Source organism: Rhagoletis zephyria, unplaced genomic scaffold, assembly GCF_001687245.7.
Source record: "Rhagoletis zephyria isolate East Lansing unplaced genomic scaffold, Rhagoletis_zephyria_1.1 Rzeph_scaffold_00986, whole genome shotgun sequence".
NCBI classification, from domain to species: Eukaryota; Metazoa; Arthropoda; class Insecta; order Diptera; family Tephritidae; genus Rhagoletis; species Rhagoletis zephyria.
The window spans coordinates 86651-105278 of NW_016158070.1; the positions used below are offsets into that span (position 1 = coordinate 86651).

At 40.3% G+C, this 18628-nt stretch overlaps 1 protein-coding gene across 1 annotated transcript in view; it reads right to left on the reverse strand.

The window, feature by feature from the left end:
• Positions 1-17952, reverse strand: part of LOC108362317 (cystathionine gamma-lyase-like) — an 80763-nt gene extending 62811 nt beyond the window's left edge. Inside the window, exons 1-4 of the mRNA XM_017615258.1 lie at positions 17923-17952; positions 17761-17834; positions 17106-17428; positions 16724-17051 (exon numbers count right to left, since the gene is read on the reverse strand). Coding sequence (XP_017470747.1) covers positions 16724-17051; positions 17106-17428; positions 17761-17834; positions 17923-17952 — 755 coding nt within the window. The remainder of the gene's footprint in view (positions 1-16723; positions 17052-17105; positions 17429-17760; positions 17835-17922) is intronic.
• Positions 17953-18628: the final 676 nt, after the last annotated feature.

The window sequence follows — 18628 nt, forward strand, 5'->3', positions numbered from 1 at the left end:
AAAACATGAAAAAAATTCATTTTAATTAAAAAAAAATAAAATTTGTAAAGACTGAAGAGAAATCTATCGAAAACATTCCTGAAAAAATTTTCTAAATACAATAGGTAATTAGTTATATGGATCCGAAAAAATGGCCGTTTGACCAAAATGTCAAAATTCTAGACCCTCCAACTCGGAGTGTGTTTGACCGATCCCATTGAAATTTTGTGTCATAACTACTATTTTTTAGGACTAACCTTGGTGCAAATTTCATCCCGATCGGAAGACATGAAATGCCCCATATATATTCTTATATATGAATGTATTTCATTTATTTTCAGCCTTAAAATGATTCACTTTTCAAAAATGCAAATAAAAATTGATTTTCTTTGGTTTGTAAAATTTGTCTATACGTACTATATAACAGAATTTGTGATGACCTGAGTGGTTAATCTAATAAAAAATTGGTTATTTTTCCTTACATTTGGTAACTTTTTCGTCAAATCTTGGTTAGAAAGTTCTTTGAGCGGTGGCAACAGTGTTCATATCTATGGCAACTTATAGACATAAATCAATGTCGTTTTGCATATGCGTACATCAGAGTGGTGGCGTTTCCCTGATTTAGACTAGGGATGGAATTTCAAAATTTCAAAATGTGCCAAATCGTCTTCAAAAAGAGTGCCGAAAAGAAGATGAAAGTGCCACAAAATTAAATTTTTTAAGGCGTTTTAAGAACAATGTATTTTTAGAAATAATATTTTTAAAATACACGGCAGTAATACAATAATTATTAATTGACTAAATTATTACAGTAAATCACTTTTATGAAGGATTCCTTAGACATACATAAATTCATGGTAAAATTACACATTATTCCAATTACGGAGGGGAAATAAACCGAAATATATGTAGGTATTATGCCATTTTTGCACACATATGTATATGTATGTACCTATATGCGAAATGGCAGTGAGACATTTTGACCAGTTTCGCCTATTCTGTTCATTGATTATTTTTCGATGGATTTTATATAAAAGGCTAATTCATAATTTCTTCTTCTTTCTTCTTTTTTGGCGCTGTAACCGCCTAAGCGATTTTGGCCGAGTTCAGCAAAGCACGCCAGTCGTTTCTCCTGTGTGCCAACTGACGCCAATTGGAAACGCCAAGTGAAGCAAAGTCCTTCTCCACCTGATCTTTCCATCGCAGTTGGGGCCTCCCTCTTCCTCTGCTACCCAGCGGGTTCCGAGTTGAATACTTTCAGAGCTGGAGCGTCGGTGTCCATTCGAAGGACATGACCAAGCCAGCAGAGCCGCTATATTTTAATTCGCTGCACTATGTCCATATCGTTGTAAAGCTCATACAGCTCATCGTTCCATCGTCTGCGGTACTCGCCGTCGCCAACGCGTAAAGGCCTGTAAATCTTCAGCAAATTCATAATTTAATAAACGCAATATATGTACAAAACTCGGCATTTCAAACTTTGTACAAAAATTATAAAAATTCAGCAGGTTTTCGCAACAACAAACTTTGAATTCAGAATTTTTAGGGAGATTCCAAGTTTTCAATTTTATGCATTTTTTCCATATAAAGTGTGTTCGAAATTTTTTTTAATGCATGAAAATGTATGACACCGTCAGAAAGAAAATATCAAAAATCCTTCGCATATTGCAGAAACTTGCACTTTTATTTAAGAGACTATAAAACTGCAAGCTTAGAATCTTTCTAAAAATTCTGAATTAAAAGCTTGTTGTTGCGAAAACTTACTTTTCGTACTGCGTATTCACAATCGAATTCAGAGGTTTGTAAATATTTCTCACGGCCCTTATTTTAATTGTTTAGTGCTTTTAATTTTCAGTTTTTGTATTTTTTTAATCTATAATGTGGTATGTGATTTTTTGTTGTATAGTGGATTTTATTCTAAATTTCTGTATTTTATGATTGTGCCAAAAATGCCTCTGTGAATGAAAGTGCCAAAAATGGCACAATGGCTATTCCATCACTGATTTAGGCGTACTTATATCCAAAATATGCCGAGTGGTCCTTATAACTGTTTACAACTCGACCCAATTGATTTGAAATTGAAACAACTCAACTTTAAAACAACTTAACTCCTTTTTGGCATTACGAATTACAACAAACTTCAGTTGAAATTTTATTGATGTTGCCAACCTAAACAAGTGACGATTTGACAAAAAATTAAACAGCTCATGATTTTGTGGCGAAAAATTAAAACAATATAGTTTAATGTTTACGAAAGTGTTTTTTTTTAATAAATAGTAAAATGGACATAAGCATTGATTTATTTTACAACGACGAAAATGTTGGTGGCAAAACTGATGTACTACGCATACGAAAAAGGCTTCGTGATCACTCGAATTCCTTGGAACTTCCAATCACCAAGTAAGAAAAAGTTGTAGTGGCAACTAGGCGGCATTTTAATAATGTTTTTTTGAAGATTCATAATTTTAATAATGTTTTTTGCACATTCATAAGTACTTTCGCTTAAATAAGGAAGCATTTCGCCTTTTACAAAACGAGATGGAGGAACATTTTCAGAAACGTGTGCGAGGAACGTCTGTATCTCCTTGCTGACGGCAGTTATCAAAAGTGCAGTGGAAATGATTTTAATTTTGGACTGCGGCAACCTACAATATCTGTCGTTGTTAAAGAGGTTTTAAATATCATTGAGCAGCATATTTTCGAAATGGATTACAACCCAAATGACTGAAGAGGAGTAAAACGCTTCAAAAATAGCATTTTATTCAAAAAGTGGATTCCCTGGAGTAGTGGGTTGTATCGATGGGACTCGCGTTCGCATCACTTCACCAAAAAAGAAATGCAACATCTTTATTTAAATAGGAAAGGTTACTACAGTTTAAACGGCATAATTTTAGGTGAAAATGTAAAAAGCAAATAATACTTTAAAGCAAATGGCATCTATTCTATTTCAAGCTTTGTGTATATAAATGGCTACCCGGTATGTGGATGCTAGGTACGCGGGCGCAAATCACGACTCTTTGTTTTTAATGTAAGCGATTTGGAGTGCAATGGGGTATAGCCGTTGCGCTGTGTATGCAGTTACAGTTGCACGGCTATACTCAATCCCGACACTTGCTTCCTCGTTCGCGCACTCTGGGCAACGTGAGCAACCCATGTGCGAGATGCGGTAACCAATCCGCGTGAAAAAGAAAGAGAGGGAGTTTCGGTGGGGCCTCTCCGACTTATTCAGTTTAAGGGCTCACAGAAGTCTGCAGCGTCTGTTCACCAGTAGGTGCGGCTGCAAGTGGGAGTCTACTTGGAGCAAGCGGCTCGCTATATAAACGCGTGTTTGGTTGCAAAACCACCCCCGTCCCAGCAATGGGTTGTGCGCTGGGTTTGGGACCCGCCATGTTAAAACCACTTCCAGTGAAGAAGCAAGGTCAAGCCTCGGATAAGACCCCCCTTTATGATGACGACTACGGTAAACGTATAAAGGACTACGATTTGAGGGCATGCACCTGAAATGTCCGGACCCATAATGGGGAAGGTGCCTCTGCATGGCTGGTTGATGTCCTCGAGAGGACAAAAGCTGACATCACCGCCAACCAAGAAATGCGTTGGACGGGGTAAGGCAAGCAATGTCTGGGGCCTTGCGACGTCTACTACAGCTGCCATGTAAAGGAGCGCACGTTCGGATTTGGATTTGTGGTGGGAGAGAGACTTCGTGGACGAGCGTCTAGCCACAATTCGCATCAATGCGAGATTCTTCCACATCTCGCTCATCTGCGCCTATGCCCCGACGGAAAAGAAAGATGAGATATCCCAGGATCTCTTCTATGAGCGCTTGGAGCGCACGTACGAGCGCTGCCCCCGCCATGAAAAAATATGCCGCCTACAGGGCTACGCTGCGATCGGGCATTCACCACCTATTTGTCGACTTTAAAGCCGCTTTTGACTCATACGGCTGTGTAAAATGACTTCGGTCAGAATTGGAAAAGACCTCTCCGAGCCGTTCGCCACAAAACGGGGTTTCAGACAGGGCGACTCCCTTTCATGTGACTTCTTTAATCTGATGTTGGAGAAGATAATAAGAGCTGCAAAACTGAACCGCTCAGGAACAATTTACTACAAGAGCGTGCAATTGCTCGCTTATGCCGATGACATCGACATCATCGGTAACAAAAACCGCGAAGTCTGTTCTGCCTTTTCCAAGTTGGATAGGGAAGCAAAGCGCATGGGTCTGGTGGTAAACGAGAACAAGACGAAGTATCTCCTGTCATCAAACAAACAGTCAGCACATTCGCGCCTTGGCTCCCACGTCACTGTTGACAGTTACAATTTCGAGAAAGTAGAGAATTTCGTTTACTTGGGAACCAGCATTAACACCGATAATAATGTCAGCATTGAAATCCAACGTAGAATCACTCTTGCCAACAAGTGCTACTTTGGACTGAGTAGGCAATTCAGGAGTAAAGTCCTCTCTCGACGTACGAAAACCACGCTCTATAAGTCACTCATCATGCCCGTGCTGGTATATGGCGCAGAAGCATGGACAATGACAACATCCGATCAGGCGGCTCTTGGGGGGTTTGTGAGAAAGATTTTGCGGAATATTTACGGTACTTTACGCGTTGGCGACGGCGAGTACCGCAGACGATGGAACGATGAGCTGTATGAGCTTTACAACGATATGGACATAGCTGCAGCGAATTAAAATACAGCGGCTCCGCTGGCTTGGTCATGTCGTTCGAATGGACACCGACGCTCCAGCTCTGAAAGTATTCAACTCGGAACCCGCTGGTGGTAGCAGAGGAAGAGGGAGCCCCCACTGCGATGGAAAGATCAGGTGGAGAAGGACTTGGCTTCACTTGGCGTTGCCAATTGGCGTCAGTTGGCACAGAGGAGAAACGACTGGCGTGCTTTGCTGAACTCGGCCAAAATCGCTTAGGCGGTTACAGCGCCAAAAAAGAAGAAGAAGATTCCGGTGCAATTCACTTGATCATGTGGTTGTTGGTTTTGTTGGTTTTTGTTAATATTTCTGTTATTACAATGTTTAACTTTTAGGTGTGCTCGTCCTTAAGTTATTTGTTTTTGTTATTTTATGGCCTTATAAAATTATATTCAACAATTTTTATGAGCTTGGGCCGTTTTTTAGTGAAAACTTATTGTGGAAAAGCAACAATAATTTGAAAAAATGGTAGAAGTGATAGCTATTTCGGAAATCACCACATTTCCTCATCAGACTTCTTTCAGTAGGATTCGTACCGACGATCACCACTGACTCAGCCAGTTGCCTACGCACTTTCATGCATGCATTTGCTTGCGTAGGCAACCAACTTGAAGTTAATACACTACACGTTGGGTATATATTTATTTATTATTTATTTATTTCAATAAAGTAATCTATGAAATACAGTGATTCTTACAGACTACAAAGCGAATTATAGATAAATTAGAATACAGTCTAAGTAATGCGTTCATTTAGTAATGACTTAAATTTAGTCTTATCAAAAGAAAAATCGATATCTAAGGAGTTTGCAAACAAATTGAATTCTCTCAAAGATCGAATGATTGGGGCATAATATGCATAATTGGTCTTCACGCATTCAAGAACGAAGATTTCATTATTTCGAAGATTTCTGTGGGGAACATGGAAGAAAACTCTTTCCAATAGAAAAGGGCAGTCAATCACACCACGGATAGTATCATACATAAAGCTGAGGGAAAGAATAATCTACTGTGCAAAGATTTCAGGTCGATTAGTTGACGTCTGGCATTATAAGAAGGAACAGGATCATCAAAATTTAAAGAGCGGAGGGCAAAATTGATGAACGTCTTTTGTACCCTCTCAAGCCTTTTAATATAGCAGTCATAGTATGGTCTCCATATAAATACTGCGTATTCTAGCTTAGAACGAACTAGTGAGGTAAAAAGTCATTTTAGAGTATACGGGTCGGTGAAGTCAGAACTAAAACGGCGTATGAAGGCAAGCATGGAATATGATTTTGCAATTGTGCGATTTAGATGGGCATGAAACGAGAACTTAGAATCGAAGATTACACCTAAGTCCGAGATTACAGACTGAGTGGTGAGCCTGGAGTACGCAATAAAGTAAGAGGTAGAGATTTGGGAGCGAGACTTGAAAAAGGACACATGAAAACACTTGCTAGTGTTAAGTTGCAATCGATTTTTCTTACACCATTCTGTTACATTGTTAAGATCATTTTGGAGACCTACGGCATCAGAAGGAGAAGAGATAGTAGTATAGATTTTCAAATCGTCGGCATAAAGAAGATATTTGGAAGAGACAAAGCAAGAAGATATATCATTGATAAAGATGACAAATAGCAGAGGTCCTAGTATACTGCCTTGAGGGACACCGGAGGAGGCAATGAAAGGAAGGGACGCAAAGTTATCGACAACAACTACACATTTACGAAACGAGAGATAAGACTTAACCCAAGACAAAAAGGTAGAATGAAACCCTAGACTAGCTAACTTGTTTAGTAATATTGAGTGACTTACTTTATCAAAGGCTTTGGAGAAGTCTGTGTAGATGGTGTCAACCTGAAGACGATCATTGAAAGCAGTCGTGCAGAATTCAGAGAAGACAGCTAAGTTCGAGACAGTTGACCTACCAGGAACGAAACCGTGCTGGTTACTAGATACTCGGTGCTTGAATGAGAAATACATTTTCTGTTTTACAATGTATTCAAGTAGCTTCGAGGTTGTTGACAATTGCGAAATAGGTCGGTAGTTAGCAACATTAGCCTTATTGCCACTTTTGTGGATCGGGGTAATAGAGGTTACCTTCCATGCATCAATAAACACCCCACGGTCAAGAGATTTATTGAACATTAGAAGAAGTGGATTAGCGAATGCTGCGCAGTTTTTAAATATGTAGGAGGAAAATCCATCAATATCTGTTTTTGTGGAAGCTTTAAGATTGCGAATGCCATCCTCTACATCTTCTATAGTTAGCACTAGTGAACCAAAATTAATTGGGCAGTTGAAGTTACAGGCTTCATCGTAAACTGAATCAGATTCATTATCAAAGTTAGCTTTGAAAAACTCCGCAAATAGATTAGCAGCCTCGTTGGCAGAATTACCAAGGGCCTCTTTATAAAAGACTGCAGAGGGAATATTAGAGCATGCCTTTTTCGACTTAACGTAACGCCAAAAGGACTTCGGGTTTGACTTAATATCGCATTCAAATTTACGAACGTAGTTTCTATGGAGCATTTTGTTGAGAGATGTAAACTCCTTCACATATCTTAAGTAGATATCCTTATACCGATTGTCATTAGATGATCTGAACTTTTTATGAAATTTGTTTCTTAAATTCTTCAATTTTTTCAACTCCTTCGTGTACCACGGAATTTTGTGGCAATATTGTTTCTTAGGCGGTATAATTTCAGAACATGTTTCTAAGAATATGTTTTTGAAAATATCAAAACACTTAGCAACTTCGAACCCTTTGAATAACGAGTCCCAATCAACAGAGCAAAGTTCATTACTTAACAGGTTCAGGTTGTGGCTGTTAAAGCAAAAACCAGAAATTCCATTCTTTAGCTGAAGAGGTGAAAAAACATAAAATTCTAGCTTAAGGATAAGCGGTACGTGATGCTGGTCAGGGCAGGACAAGGGTTCAAAGCACTCGTGTAATGAGAAATTCATGTTACTACTTATGAAAATAAGATCTAAAGTTCTCAAAAGCTTATTTTTAAAATTATTAATTTGAATAAGATCAATACTTAAAAATTTATCAACTAAATAAGTTTCGCGAAAATTGCTGATGTTACCCGGAAACAAAGCTCGGCTATCATCCAAGTAGGACCGAGTAATATTGGGCAAGTTATAATCACCCAGAACACAAAGATTATCGTCAGGCGTATTATTCTTAGATACTAAAGCGAGGATATTATCAGCATGTGCTTTATAGAGCATGTCGCTGCTTGACGGAGGAATGTATGACGCACAAAGAAGAAGTTTAGATGAACCATGCACCACGACACATAGTTGATCTAGAAGAGAGTCCTCATTATCAAGGGAAACTAATGAAGACCGCAAACAACGTTGAACAGCGACCAAAACTCCTCCACCTCTGGACAAACCAGTCTTAGTGACATCCCGGTCTTTTCGATAAATATTGTACAGATTTGGCTCAAAAAATTCATTTTCATTAAATTCAGAGTTGAGCCAGGTTTCAATGAGGACAAAGATGTTATAATCCAAGTGTGCACTTCTATTGAAGATAGAGTTATGTTTAGTCCTTATGCCAGATACATTTTGGAAGTAGATTTTAAGCTGTCTGAGACTAGAGTTATTCCGAACAGGGGTAGTTACGGGTTTAGTTGCTGGGGGCCGTCCTTTGGAAAAAAACGAAAAGGACGTATTTTGACATTAGTGGGCCAGATGTTAGCATTTACCACCTTCTCGTAGTACCGTTCCGCCACCCCTAGTTTGAAGTTGATTTTAGGAAGATCATCCAACTTGGCATCTTTTTTAATTAGCATGAAACACATCAGATGCTTCGGGTCTATTTCCGCATGTTTGGAAACGTAGGATAAAATATCCGCGGCAGTCACACTTGTAGAAAAAGATGAGATATGCAACCATTTTAACTTTGAGACTACTACACTAAGCTCGTTGTTGTTGTTCGACCCAATAACTAAAGGTGGTTTGGGAATTATGCGCTTATTACGTTTGACGGTTTTCCACTGGCCATTGTTATCAGCTAGATTAGGCGTACGTGAAATTGGCGTTGAAACAGACGTTGATTTTGCTGTGGCATCACTATCAACAGGAGAGATAGCAGAAACATCGGTCTGCGTCGACAGCACAGTAGATTTGGGGTACATGTCAGTTGGCGTAGGAGCAATAGGCGCAGAGACAGTCGTCAATTTCCCAGACGCATCACTGTGAGCAGCATAGTTAGCAGAATCATCAGACTGCGTAGTACTCGCAGTAGACATTGGCACAAAAACAGCGGCACCAGACGTCGTCTTCCCAACAAAGGCACTAGCGGCAGCAGCGCTATAGGAAACAGCGCATTGAGAGTGAGAGCTCGATATGCTAGTAGTAATAGCGGGAAGAGCACAACTGAGTAATGGAGAACATGTTATGCATTGATCAGCTGACACGAAAGCACTATTGTGGTTGTTAGCAACACTAGTAGGTAATGGCATTGGTATCTTGTTTGAGATACCAACAACAGCATCGCGAAGTTTTTTAACTTCCGAAGTTAGCTTAGTTATATTAGCATCTTTGTCATTTACATTGGATTTTAGCGTAAGAATTTCAGCATAAAGAAGCTCAGTCTTTTGTTCTAATTGGCTTTTACTTTCGTGGAGCGTAGTTAGAAGCGAGAGTATGCGCACATTATCAGCTTTAAGAGCAGCAATCTCTTTAAGAAGAGAATGTAATGACACTTGCTGAGTATTATTGTTTTGCTTTACATTTTCCGTCGTGGAAGCAATAATCACATTCGTTTCACGAGTTGATGTAGCTGTCGAGTTCAATGCACTATTGGAAGTAGCACTAATTTCCTCTAAGACAAGCGATGGAGGTGGAGAACGATTTGAATAGCGACGCACAACCATGCACACATTACAAAAGTATGGTTTGCCTGTGTTAAGCAAGAAGTCAACATCGGCTTGTAAGAGACCCATGCACTTTAAGTGAAACAACTCTTTGCATTTGTCACACTGCACTTTCGCTTGGGTGCGATCAACTTTTTGGCTACACACACACGGCATAATTAGCCAATTTAATAATATTGTTTATTGGCACTGATTTTAATAACATCTAATAAAAGAGTCACTGTCTCACGCATTTGGTAATTTGACCAATTAGATGTGTGAATAATAAAAGTACCACAAAGATTAATGACTTAAACAAGAGCGAGTGAAAACACGTCCGTACGGCTTGAAATCTTCAACGCTATGACAATACATATTGTCGTTTAAAGTTCAAAACCGCGTATCAAGAAAATGCAAAAGCTCGTATGTGAGGTTGCCTTAATTTTATAGGAGACATTAAAGGGTTGTACTTTAAACGACGATATACATATTTTGGTAGAGAATTTTTTCGGCTTGGTAAGTATTTTCTTTATAAATATGTGTAAAAATGTATATGCATGCTGCATCAACTTGTCGAAATGACGACTGGCAAACGCTTGTAAGCGCACACTGTGGAGTTGGTCAGTTTTTACGCACGTAAGGGCATGGAAATGGATCTCGCTTACGCAAGCATACGCTTGCCTATGGAGTTCCAGCTTAAGCAGTTACCCAACGCACAGCATTATATATGAATGTAGAAGTCTATTGGTTTTTGATTTCTACGTAAAAATGGCATGCTATGCAGTGCAGTACAAAGTATGCATAACTGAGCTATAATAAAGTTCACATAGAAGTTAAAGTAATCACAATTATAAAGAATATTTGTTTTTAAGACTCAGAAAGCGTCATATTGCAGACTCTAATATGACTCCTAATTTGGACTAAATTTGGCGTGCCCTTCTAAGGGAAATGAGTTCTTTTCTGACTCTTTTTTGAGCTCATAATGAGGGTTACAACTCAAAATTCTGAGACTTTTCTGACTCTAAAATGAGTCCGAATGTTTATAAAGGTACTGCCCATCAGTTGCTCTGCCGACGGTAAATACTGTATATTGGGGTGCCCATCGAAAATGTTTTTTTTTNAAGAGGGAAGCGAGACGTATTTGCCGCAATAAGAGAGGCCGAAATACGTGATTGCGAAGAGCTTGAAATGTCGGACGACAGGAAGAGACCACAGTCGATGATGACGGCGTCGATGTTCCACCGCCTGACTATGACGCGGTACGAATAGCAATAACGCGGCTGAAAAACAACAAAGCTGCTGGTGCTGACAGCCTGCCAGCTGAGCTATTCAAGTACGTCGGCGAGGAGTTGATAAGGTGCATGCATCAACTCTTGTGCAGAATATGGTCAGATGAACGCATGCCCGACGACTGGAATTTAAGTGTGCTCTGCCCAATCCACAAGAAAGGCGTCCCCACCATTCGCGCCAACTACCGCGGGATCAGCCTTTTAAGCATAGGCTACAAGGTCCTATTGAGCGTATTGTTTGAGAGACTGAAGCCCACCGTCAATGAACTGATTGGGCCTTATCAGTGTGGCTTTAGACCTGGCAAATCCACCATACCCCAAATATTGGAAAAGACCCGCGAGAAAACGATCGACACTCACCACCAATTTGTCGACTTAAAAGCCGCTTTCGACAGCACTAAAGGGAGTTGCCTATATGCCTATGTCTGAATTTGGCATCCCCTAAAAACTCATAGGGCTGTGTAAAATGACGTTGAGCAATACCANGAATTTGTCGACTTAAAAGGCGTTTTCGACAGCACTAAAGGGAGTTGCCTATATGCCTATGTCTGAATTTGGCATCCCCTAAAAACTCATAGGGCTGTGTAAAATGACGTTGAGCAATACCACCAGCTCCGTCAGAATTGGGAAAGACCTCTCCGAGCCGTTCGCCGCCAAACGGGGTTCCAGACAGGGCGATTACCTTTCATGTGACTTCTTTAATCTGATGTTGGAGAAGATATTAAGAGCTGCAAAAGTGAACTGCTCAGGAACACTACAAGAGCGTACAATTGCTGACTTATGACGATGACATCGACATCATCGGTAACAAAAACCGCGAAGTCTGTTCTGCCTTTTCCAAGTTGGATGAGTAAGCAAAGAGAATGGGTCTGGTGGTAAACGAGGACGACGCGAAGTGTCTCCTGTCATCAAACAAACAGTCAGCACATTCGCGCCTTGGCACCCACGTCACTGTTGACAGTTATTATTTCGAGAAAGTAGAGATTTTTTTTTACTTGGGAACCAGCATAAACACCGATACTTTGGACCGCGTAGGCAATTCAGGGGTAAAGTCCTCTATCGACGTAAGAAAACCACACTCTATTAGTCACTCATCATGCCCGTGCTGGTATATGGCGCAGAAGCATGGACAACGACAACATCCGATTAAGCGGCTCTTGGAGTATTCCAGAGAAAGATGGAATTACGAGCTGTATGAGCTTTACAACCACATGTACATAGTGCAGCGAATTAAAATATAGCGGCTCCGCTGGCTTAGGCACGTCGTTCGAATGGACTCCGACGCTCCAGCTCTGAAAGTATTCAACTCGGAACCCGCTGGTGGTTGCAGAGGAAGAGGGAGGCCCCACTGCGATGGAAAGATCAGGTGGAGAAGGACTTGGCTTCACTTGGCGTTTCCTTTGGCGTCAGTGGGCACAGAAGAGAAACGACTGGCGTGCTTTGCTGAACTCGGCCAAACCCGCTTAGGCGGTTACAGCACCAAGTAAGAAGAAGAAGATTGGAAAGTGCATTTGCAGATAAACATACAGAGTAATTAGATTTTAGGTAAGACTGGTCATTAGTATTTAATACAAAAATAAATTGTTTAAAATAATTCTTAAAAGCGACACTGGTTACCATCTACCCTATACCCCCTGTCACCAGCTGCCCGGCATCCTGCCTGAAATAGGTGCGGTCCTCAGAGGTAAAAACCGTATAGTAGTTGGCGACTTTAACGCGCACGACGACCTTTGACATTCAAGCCTGTCGAATGATCGTAGGGGAACACATTTGGCTGAGCAGTTAGACGATTCGACATTCTGCACAACAAACGAGGACGCACCCACCAGGATTATGGGCAGCTGCTGCAGCTCGCCAGACCTTACAACTGTCAACTTCTCCAAAGCTGACTGGCAAGGCTATACGGATGTTACTGAAAGCACCTTCATTGCCCTACCCACACCAACCGACCTTCATGCAGGTGAGCGTAAATTCCGCAGGGTTGTCACTGCTGCTGCAGCCCGCTTCATCCCAGCAGGATGTATTTCGGATCCCCGTCCGAATTTTCTTGCTGAAGCGACTGTCCTAGCCGATGAGCGTGACAACCTTCGTTAGGATGATCCCGGAAATCCAGGTACCAGGCATCTCAACGAGGAGATTCGGCAACAAGTGAACGTACCAGGGATGTTGCGAATATTTGCATTCGCATTCGTTATGATACATTATGATCAAATGATACGAATGTTTTGCGAATGCGAATGTGTACAAGGGCAGAGTCCACTCAAATATTGTTGAAATGGCTCAAAGTTTGTCTAACCAGGGTGCGGAAAATAACCGGCTTTTAGCTTCAGGCGCTAAACGGTTAAGTAGTATGTATATCAAGCAACATTGATGGTCCTCCAACAAGTGCTGCTAAAAGTCTTATATGCAACCTAGAAATAATAAGCGAAGACTCGGATGTGGAATCTGGAGACATTAAAAAAAGTGAAATTAAAGCTCAATTGAAGGCCTATCTTAAAGAAAAACGAGCTCATCTTGGTGAAAATCCTCTCGACTGGTAGAAAACTAAACTAAAATTGACAAATTGACAGACCTGGCCCGCAAATATTTGAGCGCTCCACCCACCAGCGTTCCAAGTGAGCAATTGTGCAGTGCAGCCGGCCTTATATACGAGCCTCTAAGAAATCACCTCATGGGAGAAAAAGCAGCGAATTTACTTTTTTTTTAAGTATAATATGCCCCTTTTGAACTTTGACTACTAGATTAAAACACTGTATAGGTTATGCTTGAAACACAATACATGCTGTACGGCGAAGTTCGCCAAATTGGGCAATGCCATCGTTCACCATTCGCCCTGCTATTTCGCCTACTTTAACAGAATTATAACGATAGTGAAAACAACTGATACCATTTCGTCGCACTTATAATTTAGTAGACCATATTTAAAAACGAAACCATATCTAGAAATGATGAAATGATAACAAATATAAATATAAGGCAAGAATTATTATAAATTATTTTATTTTAACCCAGATTCAACGAATCGATGACTATATTTTTAACCAACAAAAGTAATTCGTGTTATATGTTGTTTTCTTCTAAATCTTTGAAAGCAAAAAAACATACGACCGCCATCGCCCAGCAGAGCGATGGAAATAAATCTATCGCCACGAAACGTCGAGCAAACTTTGCATTTCGCTTTGGTTGTGTTCAATTTCATATGCCGGCGTGTGTTCTAATTTTGACTGCGGACATTTCGTTGTGGTGAGTTCGCCGTTCGCCGGCATTGTGTTTCCACGGTTAAGCACTCGTTCAATGTCCTAATATTATACAAAATTTTTAAGTAATAAAAACGATTACTTACGTAGATTATACATTTTTTAATGTTATTCCTAACATTCGCATTCGCTGCACAAACTGCCAACACCAATTGCGCCTTTTGTTTTCAATAACGGTGAGGTAAGGGTAGCCATCGGGAAGGCGAAAGCTTCCAAAGCCATAGGACCCGATGGAATTTGTATGTTAATGCTGAAGAATTTGGGTTCTGCGGGAGTGGACTATTTAACCAAGGTCCTCAACCGGTCTGTGGCCACTCTCATCATTCCCACTGCTTAACCCAGTAGCCAGTAGCGAAAACACTAGAGGCCTTGCTACTCCCGTATTTTGCGAACCACCTGACCCCAGCGAAGCATCAGCATGGTTTCCGTAAAGTGCACAGCACAACAACAGCCCTTAACCCCATAAACACTCAGATAACACGTGGCCTAAACCGCAACCGCCCCTGTGAGAGAATTATTCTAGTAGCTGAACCTGTCAAACGCTTTTGGCACCGTTAGTCACTCCACGCTACTGGAAGGCATTGCGGCCTCCTTTTCCCACAGGGACTAAAACGGTGGTCGGCGAATTATCTGAGTCGTCGACATTCGTCAGTAATATTTAGGGACAAAACAAGCAAACCGAGAAAAATTAAACAGGGGGCCCACAGGGTGGTGTCCTATCCCTGCTATTGTTTATTTATTATATTCCAAAGCTCCCTCAACCACTGCAGCGAGTCACTATTGTCCCTTATGCTGACGATGGCTCGATTATGGCGCGATGATGACTTGTGCTCGAAAGCAAACGATTATCTCGCCGAGCTTTCTCGCTTCTTCACTGCACGGAGCCTAACCCTCTCCCCTAGGAAAACCTCGGCAACTTTATTCACCACCTGGACAATGGAGGTCAGACTGCAACTTGGTATTAACGTCGGTGGCGAAACAATACCGATGGTGAATAACCCTAAAATCCTCGGAGTCACCTTCGACAATCTGCTCTCCTTCTCGGCGCACATAACCGAACTGACGGACGAAGTCCAGAGGTTCACTAAAGAACCGCTGGACCTAACCGCATACAGACAGGCCCTGAACGACATTCACAGGGAGTCGGTCTCAAGTTATGTAGACTCTCGACCTGCGAATGCCGTTCTGGACACACGACCACCTGACGTGGGCGGGACAGAACTTTGTCTACCTCGGGAGACCCGCACCACTTCGCTCTGGCTATTGCAGCAGGCTGAACTCATACCTGAGCAGAATAAACAAGGATGTGCCCGGCATGCGGAGAGTGGCCACACGACACACGGCACTTCTTCGCATGCCCCCAAAACCCCACCTAGCTAACGCCCTTGTCGCTGTGGGCAGACCCGGTGGAAGTTGCACACTTCCGCGACCCGAACGGGTACCGCTACGACAACAACCAACATTTACAGTATACGTTTATATTGTTCATGTGCTAATTTCTTTTTGAAATTTGCATTATTTCCTAAAAAAGAGGAAACTGCGCCCGTGGGCGTCATTGCACTCTACCGTAATTAACACATTAGCGAGTGGGACAAACATAGTGAAGAATGAATTTCATTCGAAACTTAGTGCATTGCGAATTGGGCAAGAAGTAATGCGCTTATAAGAAATTTCCTTAAGCCAATTTGGTTTTGGTTATCGGCCACTATGGTGTAGTGGTAAGCAGTGCGCCCTTCCACTCCGCAGCACCTGGGTTCAAACCCTGGTCAAAGCAACATCGCCAAAATATAGAAAAAAGGTTTTTTCTTAACAGCGGTCGTCCCTCGGCAGGCAATGGCAAACCTCCGACTGTATTTCTGCCATGAAAAACAGCTTCTCATAAAAATACAATCGCCGTTCGGAGTCGGCGTAAAATTGTAGGTCCCTCCGCTTTTGTGTGACAACATCAAGGCGCACGCCACAAATCGGAGGACAAGCTCGGCCAAACACTAACATATGTGTAAGCGCCAATCTATTATTATATTATTATTATTATTATTTGGTTATTTAATCGATTTTACGCACGTTCATAATTTTCATTGAAGCATTCTTTTTAACAGACTTAAAAAAAAAAGAGGTTATCAATTTGTCGGAATATTTTTTTATGTATAGCTGACTTCCAAAACGTCAATTGCATTGCATACGTACAAAGTATAATATTCCATTTTGCCGAACTACAAATAGTTAACACTGTATACTTTTCTAAAAAGTTTGATTTTGGTTGCGATTGGTGTTGTGAAAATGGAAACTTACGAAGGCTTATTCATCGTTATATTGAATATTCAAAATATGCAAAGTATGTGGTTAAAATGTTTCGCAAAACTGCATAAACAAACAGTTTAAATACCATAGTAGAATAGTATCCAAAAATTGTATTTTATTGAACCGTTTTCGATAATTATTTTTTTATCTGAAAGGTGGCACCTCAAGTGATCCCACGCCAATTTCGTTTAGTTCCGATCAATGGATCATAAATAAACTAACGGTACTCCTGAATTTTTGTATGAGTCGGTTGTTTAATAATTGCTTGTTTTTAATTCTAAGTTAAATACACGAAAATTAAATTAGGCTAAGGAATTAGGAGAATTTAAATACTTACGGGAGTTCTGCCAGGCTTTCATAACCGCCTAGACTTTCAGCTAACGCGAATATTTTTAAATTTTGAAGGAAAGCTTTAGAATGCATTAAATTGCCTCTAAGGTAAAACGAGAATACTCCGCTGTATCCATAAGTTTGCTTAAGAGAGAGTTCATGCTGCGGATGAGATGGCAATCCCGGATGCATAACTTTTTCAACAAAAGGATGTGTTTCCAAAAACTTTGCTACAGCAATTGCACTTCTTTGATGTTTTTCCATGCGTAAAGAGAGCGTTTTTAAACCACGATTCACCTGATAGCAATCAAAGGGAGATGGTACGATTCCCGTTGCTGGAAAAAAAAAATTAATATACCTGGCAATGTTTTAACCTATAAATTACGTACCATTTTGCAAAAATTTCAATTGATTATATAAATCATCAGAATTTGTAATTACTCCTCCCATAACGACATCAGAATGGCCGTTCATATATTTCGTTAAAGAATAACATACCAAATCAGCACCTAGCTCTAAAGGCTTTTGAAAATATGGCGTTAAGAACGTATTGTCCACCGTAAGAATGGCATTCCTCTTTTGACATTGCTTGCTAATTGCTTCAATGTCAGCAACCTTCATCATCGGATTTGTTGGTGTTTCTATCCAAACGAGCTGTAATGATAAAGATTTTATTTGTGAGTGTATATATCCAGGGCTTATATTCAATACCCTTTATCTGCAATTTTGATGAAAATTAGTTTTTGATGGTAACCTTAGCTCTTATTTATCTTTCAGCCACGACAATAATGTCAAACTTATAATTTTGCTTTAATGGTATTATATTCTCATTTTGAAAAACCCACTATCTGCAATAACATTTTGTTACAAGAGCAAAATCCTCTATCTACACAATTTTGCTGGAAAATTGTTTTCATTAGCATTTTTTGTGGTAGGTCAAATAAAGACTGGGTAAGTTACATGTGCCTATGTATGTATGGATATGTTACCGGTAAAATCCGATCTTATGTCAAACTAGTTTTGCCCAGGCTAAACTAGTTCTACCTAATGCGATATATCTGTCCAACCGAAACCAAATTGGATACAACAATCATATGGATTGCGTAGCTTGAGTTGGACTGATGAGAGTTACAAAAATAGTTTATCCTAAGATCGGGTTTGGCCGGTAGCTTACATATATATGTATGTACATGTCCGTTCATTTACTACAATACTGTCATAACCAGAGTTGGGCATTATTCGAATAAATTGTTATTTAGATAATTATTCGAATACAATTTTATCCGTAATATAATTATTCGCAGATAACTCATTCACGAATAAATTGCTTGCGAATAATTTATTCGTTATTTTATTCGTTATTTTAAATAATGAATAAAAATTAATTTTCAACACATTGAGCAACGATTTACTTTTGTTTCTATTGTCATTATTTGTCAGTTAGTTGAATTCTGTTTACTGGAGCGGTTAGTAAAATTACTGGTATATATACATATATTGCGGTGTTTTGTATTTTACAAATGAGTGATCCTTTTAACGAAGTTATGGAGTCAGAGGTAGAGGCTACGGACAGTGATAATTCTCAGTCAAATCAAATTAGCTCCAACAATTTTCCGGGTTCTAGCGAAAATGTGGTAAATGTGTCGGGGAATGAAAATTGCTGGATAGCATATTTTTTAAATTTGTCTCTTCATCTTCCAATGGCAAAAGCATTTTGATGGCATGTGTGAAGTGTGAGCCTGATGTTGTAAACACTAAAGGATCCCCAAATTCGTCGTAAAACTTTTTGAGCCATTTAAAGGCAAAACATGGCCAAGAAGCCGTTGAAGAATATCACGATTATGCAAAACAGGTGAGTCAAAAAAGACACCGTACGGAAGCTGGAAGCGACAACTTCAAAGTCAATCATGAT